Source organism: Centroberyx affinis, unplaced genomic scaffold, assembly GCF_046629955.1.
Source record: "Centroberyx affinis isolate AG114_WGS23_722 - 3 ecotype Tasmania unplaced genomic scaffold, CSIRO-AGI_Caff_v1 ptg000915l_1, whole genome shotgun sequence".
Classification (NCBI taxonomy): Eukaryota; Metazoa; Chordata; class Actinopteri; order Beryciformes; family Berycidae; genus Centroberyx; species Centroberyx affinis.
Window position 1 is genome coordinate 502349 of NW_027279498.1, and position 15382 is coordinate 517730.

The 15382-nt window shown below is 42.4% G+C and overlaps 2 protein-coding genes across 2 annotated transcripts; one reads left to right on the forward strand and one right to left on the reverse strand.

The window, feature by feature from the left end:
* Positions 1-353: 353 nt before the first annotated feature.
* On the forward strand, positions 354-5636 carry dorip1 (dopamine receptor interacting protein 1). Its single transcript, XM_071521737.1, has 5 exons — positions 354-519; positions 852-1376; positions 1955-2044; positions 2131-2265; positions 4279-5636. Exons 1-5 carry the CDS (start codon positions 434-436, stop codon positions 4460-4462), a joined length of 1020 nt encoding a protein of 339 aa, XP_071377838.1. The 5' UTR covers positions 354-433; the 3' UTR covers positions 4463-5636.
* Positions 5637-5748: 112 nt separating this feature from the next.
* Positions 5749-14552, reverse strand: LOC139645846 (kelch-like protein 28). Its single transcript, XM_071521705.1, has 6 exons — positions 14448-14552; positions 13212-13472; positions 12464-13101; positions 11547-11990; positions 9826-10034; positions 5749-9699 (listed from the first exon to the last, which is right to left on the reverse strand). Exons 2-6 carry the CDS (start codon positions 13470-13472, stop codon positions 9536-9538), a joined length of 1716 nt encoding a protein of 571 aa, XP_071377806.1. The 5' UTR covers positions 14448-14552; the 3' UTR covers positions 5749-9535.
* Positions 14553-15382: the final 830 nt, after the last annotated feature.

The following is a 15382-nucleotide window of genomic DNA, read 5'->3' on the forward strand; positions in this document are numbered from 1 at the left end:
TTCAGGAATAGCGTCGAACGTAACTTCAGATTCGACAGTGGGCAGGATGCTGATGGGGGGCGGGACTGTTGACAAAATGTCAACTCTGATAACCAATCGTATACCTCTTAGAAATGATAGGAAGACTATATTAACCAATAGGAACACGAATTCTACTATCCCACCCACGTGAGGCGGAGAGGTGGGGCTCGGGGACTACTTGTCGATAGACGGAATTACGTCGCGAGTCAGCAGATGGCAGTATTGCATTTACACTGGTTTATTTTCCTGTCAAAAAAAGCAATGTTTATGGGCGTAACTTGACATTTACTCGAGGATGTGTTTTGAACCTTTCAAAGGTGCTAACATTTAGAGATCAGCAGAAAGTACTAGAAAACACTGCTAAGCTATAGGCTGTAAGCCTGACATAAGACATGAAGAAACACAGAAAACAATGGAGAGTGAATTCTGTGTTTTGAACGACACCGAAGACCTCCAAACGCTAATTTCAAACACTGAGGAGAGTCTCCAGTTCGAAAGGTAGGTTGGCTGCAGCTGCTAGCTAGCTTGGTAGCAGGTTGGCCTGTGGTGGGGCTCCGTCTACTCCCTGGAATGGGAATAGACGTTATCCGATTAAGTCGATGTAACGTTAGAGCTTGCTTTTCCATTGTAGCTGTACGGGCATGCATAGTCTCTGACAAACGCTGTAATGCTAAAGTCTCCATTAGGCTTTGGCTTCAAAATGTAAAGCAGCCCCGTCCAGATCTAGCGAGGAGACTGGCTGAAACCTCACCCACATCAAAACCAGTCTCATCATCTTCTCATCAGTCAGCTACAGTTTAACTGTAACGTTAATGCACGTGTGTTCTCAGGTCCAAGACATTGTTTGAGGAGATCCGTGCCTCAATCAACAATAATGATGAAGAGGACCGCTCGTTTTGGAGGCCTGTGCTTCCATGGGGTGGTGTCTACACCATCAGGGCGGGACGGAAGGCTATATCATGCACCCCTCTGTACGTCAAGATCAACCTAAAAAACACCTGCACCATCGATGGATTCCTCATGATCCTGTATGTGATCCTTCGAGACAACCAGGGCTTTCCCAGGGAGGTGGGCGTCTTCCTGGGCAAGCAGTTTGTGGAGCATTTCCTCTACCTGATGGACTCCTATGACTACACCACGGTGAAGATGCTGTGGATCTGGGACAGGATGTCCAAGCGACAGTACCGGTCTGCGGTCCGCCAGGCAGCCCTAGAGATCGACTTGTTTGGCAACGAGCACGAGAACTTCACCAAGAACCTGGAGAACCTGATGTCCACCATGCAGGAGAGCCTGTGCACCAACTGGAGCTGTCCAGCCCGCTTCCAAGAGTTCATCAAGAGGACAATCAGCATCAAGTAAGCCAGACACATGCTGCATAATTATCTGATGCAACAAAGTGAGCTTTGTGCAACCCAGTCTCACCCTGTCCAGCATTGGTTGGCAGTGATACTATGTGTGTTAGGACTTTTCCACAACAAAAAACACTTGTTTGTAATTTAGCAGTGCAAAAGTCCTACTTTTTGAGTCCAACAGAGCTCAGATGGACTTTGTCCCAATGGGAGGACCCTGTCACTATTTAAAATATTGCTAATGGTTCAAGTCAGCTGGTGTGCAACTCCTTCACATGGGTTTCATTTCTACCCCTTGACATGTTAACCCAAACTAAGAATCTCCAGCTGTCTAATTGAGGTGAGATGAAGAGGGTGCACTGCATTCCTAGCTGTCGCCACCCATTTCTGGTCTCGGGCAGAGCCATATAAAGGCATGCTCACCCACAGTGTGCGGGTGCACTGTTTATTCTAAATCATCACAAATAATCTTTGTTTAAATGAAATTTCCTTTCACGAAGGAGGCCAGGGTGATGAGTTTTGTTGGTTGATTGACATTGTTCTTGTTTCTCAGATTTTTGCCCTGACATTTTGTTTTCTCCCAGCCCTCCTCATGAGCTGCCTCACAGAGATCCCATTCAGTCAGCTGTAGACGAGTTCTTCTGCCCCAAGATCCTACTCTGCAAAGAACTGGGGTGAGGCATGTGGAGGATGTACATCAACTCCTAATTCAGTTCTGTGTTATCATGGTTTATTGACAGTCTGATTATCTGCCTAATAGGTGTGACGGGCTGAGGGAGTCCTCTCAGAGGGTTTTCTGCCACGGACCCCCACCCTTTGTCATTCTCAACATGCAGCAGTGGAAGTCAGAGGAGCTGTCCTATGTTCCCTACCATCTGGCTCTGTCCCAGCACAGGTATGGAGCTTTCACAGCTTGTTAGTTTCAGCTCAGCTGGATGCACGCTGCTTTTATGAGGGGTGGAGGTGACAAAAATAGAGAAATTAAAATAGAAGTGATGAAAAAATGCTTGTGAATTGAAAAATGAGTCCTAACTTGTCAAGTGGTAACAGAGCCATGTTTTATCATTTGTCATCACTTGCTTTCATTTGTTACTTATTATCTGAATAATAATAATACTCTTTATTTATATATAGCTCTTTGTACAGGGATGCAAACTAGTCACCTTTAGGTGACAGTCACCTTTTTGATCCCAAAATAGGGCACTTAAGTGAATGATTTTGAGTGATTTTGTGTCTGCCCTGGTATCTGTCACCTTTTTCACTCTCCATGAGTTTGCATCCCTGTTTGTAACAGTTACAAAGCGCTTTACAAAGATAATAAAAAAAACAACCACAAAATAAAGTATAAGCGATTAAAAATGTGGTAAGAGATATAAAAGTAAGGCAGGAGTCATAAAAGGCAGGCCAAAAACAGTAATAAAAGGTAATAAAACAAGACTATAAAAATGAGTTTTAGGAAGTGATATAAAAGGTGATGCAGATTTAGCCAGACTGAGCTCCTCAGGCAGGTTGTTCCAAAGTCTAGGAGCCCTGATGGCTAAAGCCCGATCATTTTAATCTACATTTCGGAACAGCCAGTAGGGATCTGGCTGCCAGGACCTCAGGCTACGATCTGGCCCATATGGAGTTAAATGGTCTGTGATATAGCCATGTATCCACTTAGAAAAACAGCGGGGAAGGAGCTTCCAAAAACGGCCCAGAATAAACAAAACAGATGCAAAAGATGCATAAGGTAAACATTTATTCCAGCTGAATATGCGCAAATAAACAAAAGCGCTTAACACAGCAAAAGACAAACCCAGGAAAGGCTTGCCAGTCCCATCCATGCCTTACATGTGATCAGTAAAATCTTAAAATCAATTCTGAAACTAACAGGTAGCCAGTGTAAAGCTGCTATTTGGGGTGATGTGATGATGAGAATCCTGACAGCTGCATTTTGTACAAGTTGGAGAAGGAGAAACTGAGACTCTCTGCATTCCTGAGAGAGTTGCAGTAGTGTAAGCGTGAAGAGATAAAAGCATGGGTGACTCTCTCCACGTCACTAAAAGATAAAAACTGGTTAATATTGTTAATCTTTAGTTGAAAGAAACAAGATTGAACAACTCCCTGGACTCAAATTATCATCAGAAATTCATACGTTTCACACAGTATCTAATTTATGGTGAATCAATTTAATGGAGTTGGGTGGGCCAAAAAGGACTATTTTATTTGGTTTTATCTAATTGTAGAAAATTCTGCAGCATCAAGCATTTAATATCTGCGAGGCAGTTATCATTCAAATAGAGCTGCAATGATTAATCGATTAGTTGTCAACTATTAAATTAATCGCCAACTATTTTAATAATCGATTAATCGGTTTGAGTAATTTTTTAAGAAAAATAAGTCAAAATTCTCTGATTCCAGCTTCTTAAATGTGAATATTTTCTGGTTTCTTTACTCCTCTATGACAGTAAACTGAATATCTTTGGGTTGTGGACAAAGCAAGATATTTGAGGACGTCATCTTGGGCTTTGGGAAACACTGATCCACATTTTTCACCATTTTCTGGCATTTTATAGACCAAACAACTAATCGATTAATCAAGAAAATAATCCACAGATTAATCAACAATGAAAATAATCGTTAGTTGCAGCCCTACATTCAAACTTTTGAGATAAAACCATTTATAATTTTTCACTTTACATGCATTTTCATTGCTGCTGTTTTCAGTTCACAAGCATTTACATCACATCTATTTTTATGATTTCATTTTTTGTTACTTCTACCCCTCCTATGCCTTTTTCACAGACCAAAGGGGTGCTTACTTGTGCTTTCTATTATTTTTAGTTTTACTTTGAGCTTCCTCTGCAGCATAAAGGGAATGGTATTAAAACACAGGCATGTCCAACTGAGCCTGTTGTTCCTACAGGTACTCACTGGAGGGCGCCACACTCTTCAACAAGGAGGAGCATCACTACTCCGCAGCCTTCCAGATAGACGGCTACTGGATGCACTACGACGGCCTGAGGAGCGACAATCTGATCCTGTTACACAAACCCCCCGAGCTCCTGCTGCTCTCCTCGCTGGTCTACATCCGAGCCTCTGACAAGTGAGCTCGTCTGGTGCCAACTGGATACACAAGGGACACTAAGGAGGAGAGACTGTCACACCATGCACAGGAGCCAAAACATTCTCCCACCCATCATGTGGTTATTTTGTCTCATGACCCCTTCGATGGCATTACATTACTCAAAAAAACATTTCACTACTTATTCCATAGTTAGAATTTGACATTGCTTCCTTCCTGTCAACAATCGCTATGTCTGTTCGCGCCGAGATTACAGCTGAATGACACGTGCTCTATTTTGCTCGAACGCTTGCAGAAAGCTCGCTGTGCAAAATGAAAATTGCTTCTCCTTTTTGAGCATGCTTGGAATCCAAGAATGTAATGGACTATAATAGTTCCGGGCTGGTATGCACAAATGATAATCGTATGCATCGTATGCATATACTGTTACCACCCTCACAGGGGAAATGCCATCGCATTGTTTTAACAATTTTATGGTTGTTAAATGGATTTACATTGACAGTGCATTTGCTATAAAGCAACCTTGTATCAACGGTTGTCATGAGTGTGTATTGAGATGACTGCACAGGGAATATATATTTCCATCTCAGTTGCAGATGTAGAGTTTTGTGTGTGAGCCAGTCTGTTTCTTAGCGTTACATTTATGCATATCAGCCCTTGCCTCAAACTGAACTGGTGCTCTTTCTATTTACACTGTGGTTTTAGAGGAAAAGAAACAACCAAACTAAGTAACACTTTGCTTTTTTCATCATCCATGTCATGTTCATTTCTTGCGTTTTGTTAAAAAGTCAGTTGGTAGAGGTAAACATTTCAGACAGTACAATAAATTTATCTTTGATTCAATCCAAATTCAATTCTTAAAAATTGTATAAATAACATTTAATACAGTCTGAAATGTGATTCATTTCTGACACCAGTATCATAGCATAAACATTACCTGTGTAAAAGCTTGTTTGCCTTCCGGGGCACTAAGTTGGTTTATTTCCATACTGATCAAATTAAACTCAAGCAATTTCACACTATAGCTCAGCACATACTGCACATAACCTCAATTATCAATATCACACAGTGCCTCTGCCAATGAAATGTTGTTGTGAAACTAAATGAAATCCTGTTTAGTAAAAATGCTTGTGTTAAATTGTTAAATAGTTTTCAATTGCCGTTTTTCTATGCAGCCGCTGTCGTTTTTAAAATGCAATACAGATATTTTTATACTACATGTATTGATTTGTTGTGTTGCACTTGTGCATTGCATGGATGGGCATAACAAGGGGCAAATAAGCGCAAACAGTACCTTTTAAGGCAGGCATTTATTTAACTGGGTACAACTGCACCACACAAACTGACTAAAATGTATGTAAAATGTCTTCAATCAAAACATGATAAAATGTGAAAAAAGCTACTGCTTCTACATCTAAGGTTATCTTGTACTTCCAGTAATAATCCACAGGATATAAAATTCAAGATCATCACCTTACTTCAGACACACAATGGGAAATGTAAAAGAAGCAGAGTGGTAATTTGGCTAACATTGACATCAGTTTCAAAGGATTTCTTTCAGACACTAAACACTCGAGTGGCGGTCCAGTCCAGACCTGGTGTTAGTCCTCCCTCTGCTTTCTTTAAACAAGCACTTTGGTGAGAGTGGTGGCAAAACAACACATTGGTTAGGCCATAAGAAAAATGGAGTAAGAACTTCATTTTAACATCCCTTTTGCAGATTCACGTTTGCAGATTTCATCAGGCTCTCTCCAAAAATGATTAAAGAACTAGTCCGTATACACCTTTGAAATCAACTGGATTCCTAAAATTAATAAAAACATACAGTATGTGATGCGTGTATGCAACATTGATGCTAGATGAATGATGGCAGCAGCACACAATTACGCCCGCGTGATTTGTGCTCTGGCTGATGGCGTCTGGGCTTTAAAGTGACCAACACATAAAATCTAAAAAAATATATATATCATATAAGTATATATATCATATATATATGATATAGTATATATACACAATGACATATATACAATGAACATGAGACAAAATACAGAATTTGCAAACAAAATCAGACTAGATAATGTTACAGAACATGAACAATACAAATTAGAATTATAAATATAATGAAACATCAAATCCTCCATTCACCCCCATCTTTCTCCAAAAAAAAAAAGTTATATATTTGTAGAATAAAGTTTGGATGGCGTTCAGTTATGCATGAAACAATCATTAGAAATGAACAGGAATTTAGAGTAAAGTACTGTATAGTGATGCAAAGTCTGCAACATCATAAACTGCAAATGTGTCACCAGTTGCAATTTTTTTTTTTTTTTAAATCTCCATTTTCTTTAATTGAAGGACATCCTGACCGATTTGCAAGACAAATCTCATTAAAGTAAAGTTCTCATCTGTAATTCTGTTGTGGAGAAAAAACTGTCAGTAATTGATTTACTGAAACGTTAAGTTTAGAGTGCAAGGGTAAACTGGAAGAGCACATGTGCTGTCTGGTGTTTTAAGTACAAGGCAAGGTCTATACCTCCGTTTACCCAACGATGAATAAAATGGTGAACAATCCCCTTGAATCTGCCTAAAACAAACAACAAAATATGCTTTGGACAAATGAACCAGCATGCACAACACAAGTTATAATGATAGCGCAAAATGCCAGTAGGATGAGACAAAGCCAATGGTACCGTTTGATGTTTCATCAGACGAGCATTAACGAGCCAACAACGTGAACGGACAGACATGCCATGTGTGATTCCATTACAGCAATATGAGATGCCTTGGCTTTTTAAAAAGAGACTAAATTAAAACACAAAAAATATATTAATCCACAGAGGAAACAGAAGTCTTATTGCATCATCTAAATGCCATCAGCCTAAATCAAAACGTATGTACAAATTACAATATGTATCAAATAGTTTGGTAAGTGCAATGCAGAGCTCTGTTAAAGTTTCCACTTCTGTGCAAACATCAGTGTACAATGCAACTCAAATTAGACTCTAAACAAAAACAAGAGACTCAAGAGGACACGCTTAGTCGCGCATAGTCTGTCCTAGTCTAGTGCTCCATCTATTTCCTCACACTGCTTGACCCGTCCCTCAGTCTAGCCCAAAGCTGTACAGGCCCTCGTCCAGCCTGGAGAACTCAGTTTGCCAGTCCGATTTCTCTCCCAGGGCCACAGGATTGGTGAAAGTGACAACTTGGCCTGAGTTGGCTAGTACAGCCCTTGGTGCTTTATAATCCCCCTCCATATGACAAGCATGGAAGAATGTAACATTAGCAATAAAGAAAAGAAAAAAAAAAAGTTTTGATTGTGGCACACAATCGGGGGTGGGGGGGCTATTTCTAGCACTGGGGGTGGGAAAGTTCTATCAGACTTGAGTAAGGAGGTCCTATTTTGGCACTTCACATGGGACTGTGAACAGATTACCTCTAACCTGAGCTTGCCAGCAAGACCTTGGCCACATGAGGCTCACATGGTTAGTGGCGGGGCGGTGAGCGTGAAGCTCGGGCATCAGAGCCAATCACAAGCAGGGAAAGGCTTGTTCATAGCTGGCAAGACACCGCACTGGCAATAGGCATTTTGAAACAATGACAAAGCATCTTTATATCCTGATAACAGTGGGTCAGGGGAGCCATTGCTTGTGGCATCTTCAAGGAAGGGGAGAGATGACAATATAAAATCAGTATAAACATAAAGCATAGTGCTAATTTACAGACGTAAAGGATCAGGAAACTAGGTGTGACAGAAGTTTGTGGCTGTCTAACCACAGTAGGACTTACTGCTTTAGTTTATTGCATGGTGGGGGCGTTTGGATTCTGAGCATTTTAATGCACACAAATCAAATAACTAAGACAGTAACTGAACAGAGGCTGAACAAAAGTTGACCTCATTGTGTGAGGCAACACAGACACAAACAGCTGAATCCTGAATCCTAAATATAGCACCAGTTAGTATTGTGTACAGACCGAGGGGTGAAAAGAGGGCCAAGGTCGATTTTAACAATTATGAAGAAGAGCGAAGTGCGTGACCCGACCACAGGAAGGTGTAACAGAAGCTGGAACATGGGGATTTCTGAACGGCTCCGAGGATGAAGCAGAGACTAGTGGCGAATACTCTCAGGAGAATTCAGCGGGGTTTGTTTGTCATTTACCTCTGTATCGACCCTTGAACCAAATTGCACGCACGCACACACACGCGCGCACACACACACACACACTAGTGACCCAGTGCAGAAGAACATTTACAGGCAATGCACTAGAGGATATATTCATATCTATATATTTCATTTAGACTATTTACAAGAGAGAAAAAAGGCAGCCCTTTTTAAGTAAATATAAAGATTCCAATTTTTCTCTTTTTGTGAAGCACTGATTTCGATGCAGAAGTCTCAAACTCAGTGTGCGAACTCCTGTGTCAATCACTGAGCCCGAGCATCAGTTCTGCACACACAGACACGCAACAAAACAAACAATCCTTCTATCTGACATGCACGTACTCCCGAGCATACACGCAGACATACACACTAAATGGCCAACAACCACAAATTTCATACAAATACACAAGCAAACTGCAAGGTTCTACAAAATTGGAACACGTGGTTCTGCTTGCAGCAGAGAAATAAAAAAACAACAACAAAAAAAAGAGAACAGACTGGAGTGTTATACACAGAATTAATGGCATGAACAAAAACAATGTCTATCAACATAACACAGAATGTTCAAAGAAACAAAGTGACGGATTTCTCCCACAATCCTCTGGTAAATGGCTCAGAGTCCTCATTGTGGTCCAGCAGCAGTAGAGCGGTCGTCTCCTCATCTCCGTGACAACAGCCGTCTCATCATCTTCCTCTGTTATCCACACACACACAGCTCTTCCTCCTCTCTCCAGCCATGTCGGTGGTCCCGTGTGCCGGAGAGCTAGCCCGGCACATTCATCCCACCCAGCAGGCTCTCTTCTTCTCTGGTGTTCACGTCGGTGCGCGGCCCTCCCCGGCCCCCGGAGGATGAATGTGGGGAAGGAGCAGGAGACAAAAAAAAGAAAAGTCTTTTCGTCTAAGTTCTCTTATGGGGTCCTAGCCGGCCGGGCCATGGGTCAAAGGGCAGTCAGGCCAAAGTTACAGCGGCAGTACATCATGCCGCTGGAGTCCAACCAGCTGTCTGTAATGGGGTCGTAGCGCTGGACAGTGTTCAGGTAGGACGACCCCGAGTGACCCCCCACCACATAGAGGTAGTTGTCCACGATGGCAGAGCCCACACCTGGGACAGACACAACAACAGTCATATTTGGCTGATTACAAGCTAAACTCACCATTGTCTAAATGCAATAGTTAGTATTACTAAATTCTGAATACAACAGTTCAACACTCTAGTATCTCAACTCACCAGTGCGCGGTTCATTCATGGGCCGACAGGCTGTCCACTGGTTCTGGTGCGGATCGTACCTCTCGATGCTGGACAGGTGGGATACTCCGTTGTGTCCGCCCACCACGAATATGAACCCTAGCATGACTCCGACTCCGAAGTTGATCCTCTTGTCTGCCATGGGGGCTACCATTTCCCAGGCGTCCTTGCTGGGGTCGTACCGCTCCACGCTGCGGAGAGCAGACACAGCACAAGTTACAAAACACATCGTGGTTAAAGTGCGTAATCCTCGTGGGTGTGTAGCGGTGCACAGGATGACAGCTTAAGAACAGGTAGACCATGTAATTAACCCCTAGGGTTCTTTAATCTGGTGACTGAGGTTAGCAAGATTGTGGTCTTAATCTTTACAACACAAAAGGACAATCTGAAGTAAACCTAGTCTGCGCTACATGAGAGGCTTGATTTCGAAGCTCAATTTCTCTGTGATGGGGAACTCGGGGCATAATGGGGCGATACTGTGCTATGGAGTGTGGGCTATAGCACAAGAGATTATAACAAAATACTAACATCAGGCTTAACATGCCAATTCAACTGAAGAGTACATATGTAATGCTTAAAATTGCACCAATACATGCTCATATTGGAGTATTTCGTGAAGGTACAGAAGGAAAAAAAATTTTTCAAGTCAGCACTAGCTGTTGGTCTGATCACACACCCAGTGCAACTAGTTTAATGAGGCCACCTATGGCGACTGTGAATTACCCTACCAGAGTCAAAGTGATGAAACTCTTGACAACATCACTGGAAAACAGGCAATTTGGGGATTGCCTCACAGTATGTAAGGGCATACAAGGCGTTGGGGAAAGAAAAACAGTCCCCAAAGATTCCCTGTCCAAACACATTCTCCTGAGGGGTTTGGGGAGTCAAGGAGACTAGCAACAACAGAGACGTCCCTCTCTACTGATCCACAGCAACAACACAGATCCAACCAGCAGCTTCTCTACAAAGACTTCAGCAGCCACTTCTGTCTGTTAAGTTTCCTCTCTGCTCATTAGCAGGCCATTGGCTGTTTTCTCAGCAACACTTAACATCCTTCACCTGTTTGCCAGTTCTATTAGATAACCTGCAGGACCTTGAGAAAGACAGTGTGGTTAGGAGGGCTTAAAGGGGACTAGAAGCTTTTCCATGGGATCAAAGCCCATATATAAAAAGGTGTGGCACAGTGGCAGGGCACCATAAATATGTTATTGATGTCAAATGTCATCTGTAGGAAAAAGAGAGGTTAGATGTATGCTTTGATCCTATGTGGCTTTCTGTAGTCTTCAAATCATGGAGAAACTTACTTTGGGAATAAAGGAAAACAGGTGTACCATGTCATACAATATGGCTAAACTAATCAAATATAAGTTGAACAAATAGAAAATAGGGATGAGGGTGATAACGTGACTACTAGTCAATTAACTGTTGGGTAACACACTAATCTATATGTGACCTACACATTAAAAAAAGTTCTTGTCTGGTTGTACAGGGGATGCATGTTTTTGGTATTCATAATTTAATATGCACACATAAGGGGTGTCTGTTCCATCTGTTTTTGGCACTCTTTGACGAGATCATTAGCCTGTTAGATAACTAACTTAATTAGCATTCACATTTCCCCATCACTAATATAGAGCATGTGTAATATAATAACAGACATACATTTCCACAGGTCAAACAACAAACAGCCTAACCACTCTTACCTGTTCATATGCGCTGGGCCGTAGCCCCCGATAGCATACACCATGCCATCCAGCACAGCGGTGGCAAAGCAGCTGCGGGACTTTGTCATGGGCGCCACAGGTTGCCACTCCTTCATCTTGGGCACGTACTTCTCCACCGACTGGAGGTAATACTGGCCGTCGTAGCCTCCCAGGGTGTACAGCTCCCCAGCCAGCACCACCACCCCGAGCGTGCTGCGGCACTCGGCCATGCGCTCCACCGAGGACCAGGTGTTGCTGTCGGGGTCCCAGCTCTCCACCGTGCTCTCGTGCCTCCGGTAGCTGATGCCCTGTCTCATGTGCGTGGCGATGCCCCCCACCACGTACACCTTCTGGTCCAGCACCGCCACTCCAAACTCGTATCGGGGCACACTGAGTGGGGCGAGTCCTATCCATGAGTCCGTCTGCGGGAAATACATTTCCATGCTGCAAGAGAGACAGAAAATACCCATATTTTCCAACTTTTGCTTTTAATACAGAATAGGAAGAAGACATCGACAATATAGCATAGAGGTGCAACTAATGATTATTTTCATTCTCAATTAATCATTTAGTCTGTAAAATGTAAAAAATAATGACAAATTAAGTTAATTAAGTTACCAGAGCCTAAAGTGATGTCTTAAAATTGCTTACTTAGTCTGAATAACAGCCAAAAAAAAAATCACTGTCATTATATAGTGACATGAAACAGAATAAAGCAAGCATATCTTCGCATTTGTGAAGCTGTAACCAGAAAGCAGGCTTTTTTACTTGATAAATGACGAAATTTATGATGATGAATTAATCTATTATAACTCTGATAATTGATAAGTTTTTCAGCTCCAATATATTAGTTTAGAAAGTTGTTTTTTCAAAAAAAGAAAAGATTTAATTTATTATCTAAAGACTATTAGCATTACCTTTCTAGTGTGGCAAACAGTCCAGCCTTGCCGCCTACTGCCAGCAGCACCTTGGGGGCACAGCGCGGCCGGGTGGACAACACCGTCTGATAGGAAAGCCGGTGCTCGGGCATGAAATGATATTTGAGGGCCTCGTTGAGCAGGTGCTTGCACGCGTGGTCATCGCGTATAAGGTGGTTGGCTTCATATAGGCGGGTGAGGAATTTGACGCTGAGGAGAGGAAGGCGCACACAGTGCAGCAGCTGAGCCAGATGCTGCTGTCTCTCCGTCACGTCGTATTTGATCCACGACTCCAAGGCGTAAAACACAGTCTCCTCAGTGACCACCTTAAGACAGTCGTTGGACACAATTTCGTCCAGCTCAGCCCTCGTCAACTCAAAAAACTCCTCCGTCTGACACACCTCCTCAAAGTTCTGACAGATGAACTTGGTGGCAGCCAGACACAGGTCGTGGCAGCCATATGTCTCGGCAAAGCGGGAGATGCCTATGCAGTTCCCAGCATCCAGCTGGCTCTCTAAGAAGGAACAGCACTCCTTAAGCACTAGCTTGACCTGGAGCAGGTTGGCAGCTGGTAGCAGAGATTCCACCGTTTCCTGGGAGATAAACACAGTGCCAGTGTAGGCATACTCGACGATGGCCTAGAAGAGAAAGAGCAAAGCTACAGTAAAGGCTTCATAAAAACAAAACAGAGGTAAAACACTTGTTCAGGGCAGCTTTAAAAATAAACCTCTGCTGGCTACGAGCATACCTGGAGCGCTGCCTCATCGATGCACTGGAATTCCACCTCAGAGGTCTCCTTTTCCGACAGGTTGCCCGTGAACATGGCCTTGAAGTAGGGGCTGATGCTGGCCAGCACTACTTTGTGGGCATGGATCTTGGCATCACCCACACGCAGCACAATGTCACATAGTTCATGATCCTGCCGCAAGAGCTGGAGGCCTTGCAGCAACTGCTCAGAGTGAGGCCGTGTCAGACTGGCAAGCATATAGGACTGGGCCTGCTGGTCCATCTGAGAGCAGAATCCACAGATCAGTGCCATGTTGACATTTGTTAAAAGTATACTGCTTCAGTGAGATTCTCTGAATAACTGGTAACAAACAGTGATCACTAATCAGCGAAAATAAACACAAATTGTCACCTAGTCGATGAAGATCGCACGAATGCAAAGTCAACTAAACATACACAACATGACGTAAATACAACATGTAATACGGAAACACGCCTGGGCAGTATGATGCGTTCAGTGATGTTTTGGAGCCATCCAGGGATTAGTCAGACCCGTTCTGTTAGCTGGCTAACGTTACTGTGTGGCAAGCTGGTTGAAGCATCTTCTCAAAGCTAACGGTTAACGTTAACCAATCTTACTGGCTAGAAAACATTAGCTACAACATCACTTAGCCATCTCTTCTTGCAAAGACAAACCGTTTATTTAAAGCCCCTCTCAGCATTTCGTTGCAACGTCAAATTATAATTTTCAAGTTATCAGCCTTGAGCCAACGATGTTGACCAAACGCTGTTGTGCATTTTTGTTGCCCGACGTTCACACGTTAACGATAGCTGACTAACGTTAGCTTGTTGACTGAGGCCTTGGCTTGATTTGAACGAAGGACATGCCCATTCACAGATCAAAAGTCGCTTCTTCTTAGCGTTGCATCGGGAAATAGCTAACACACTGAAAAAGCTCGATAGCAACTTAGCTAGTGCGGAAACACCTTACACGGATGACCCACTTACACTATACCTAACAAACATTACTCCAACGTAGCGTTAACGATATTCCATTCCAGCAAATACACAGTGCCCATTTCTCCATTTCGTTGCACTGCAGTCAGTGCAGGTTAGCTGCTAAAAATAAACACGGTTACTGTGGCTAGCTGCATCATTGATTGATATAACGTTACAGTAACATGGCTGACAAATACAAAACGTGACATTAGTTGTCAGATAACATCAGCCTATATTACGTCAAGTGCAAAACACAAACCTGTAACTTATTGTGCGTCTGATGTGCCGCTGTAAAGATCGATTTTGCAGTGGCGGAGTTCAGCGGCGATCTGTAGGAACCCCGGGCGGCTGTCAGGAAAACAACCTACTGCCAACCTAGCCACATCTGAAGCTACCGAGGAGCTCTTATAATAGCAAGCTACCGAGAATAGCAGAGCCACTTCCGCTGGTTTCAAAATAAAAGCACGTGTACTGTTATTAACAAATATGTACGTACAAGAACAAGCCACGAATCGTGATAGTTATGATTAATAAAAATATATATTTAAATCAATCACAAAACAGCATTGGCTTTGCCGTTAAATAAATAAAAAAACAACAACAACAAAAAACGTATTTTGGTCTTGCAGAAAAAATAATATTGAAATGCAAATTATTCTTATTCTTATTAATCTTATTATTATTCGTATTATTATTATTATATGTTTCCTCTGACTAATGTTCTTGCACTATGTTCCCTTAATTCACATAGTCCCTATACCTCATTTTTTATTCTGCTAGGCCCTATGTTCCCTCAATTCTATGTTCAGCCCTGTATTCAGTGAAAAAAAATAATGAAGGCTATGAAAACTAAATATCCAAATGTTTGCGATCCGTGCAATAAGCATCCCAGCTGAAGAGGGCATTTGAAGATGACCATTTCCGAGAAAAAGTTCACAACCAAGTGAGTCATACATTAACTGCAGGGTAAATGAGACAGAACCTGCATAATAATAAGCAGGTTTGCAATGCACAGTGTGTACAATCTAGTTTGAATCATACCTCCCAAAAGTAAAGGGAGTTTTGAGAAAATTGCAGATTAATATATACTTGCTTCATAAACATGTACTGACAAGATGATATTTCATCATTTAACCTAAATGAAGTGTTTTTTGTTGTTTTTTTGTTGATCAACCGTGTTGATCAAGTAATGGA

Coding starts and splice junctions, on each gene's coding strand:
- dorip1 (XM_071521737.1), top strand. CDS start 434: ATGGAGAGTGAATTCTGTGTTTTGAACGACACCGAAGACCTCCAAACG. Junction 520..851: donor GAGAGTCTCCAGTTCGAAAG/GTAGGTTGGCTG, acceptor GTGTGTTCTCAG/GTCCAAGACATTGTTTGAGG. Junction 2,266..4,278: donor CTGGCTCTGTCCCAGCACAG/GTATGGAGCTTT, acceptor TTGTTCCTACAG/GTACTCACTGGAGGGCGCCA.
- LOC139645846 (XM_071521705.1), bottom strand. CDS start 13,472: ATGGACCAGCAGGCCCAGTCCTATATGCTTGCCAGTCTGACACGGCCT. Junction 13,102..13,211: donor TCGATGAGGCAGCGCTCCAG/GTATGCTCGTAG, acceptor TTTCTCTTCTAG/GCCATCGTCGAGTATGCCTA. Junction 10,035..11,546: donor GGCCCAGCGCATATGAACAG/GTAAGAGTGGTT, acceptor TGCTCTCCGCAG/CGTGGAGCGGTACGACCCCA.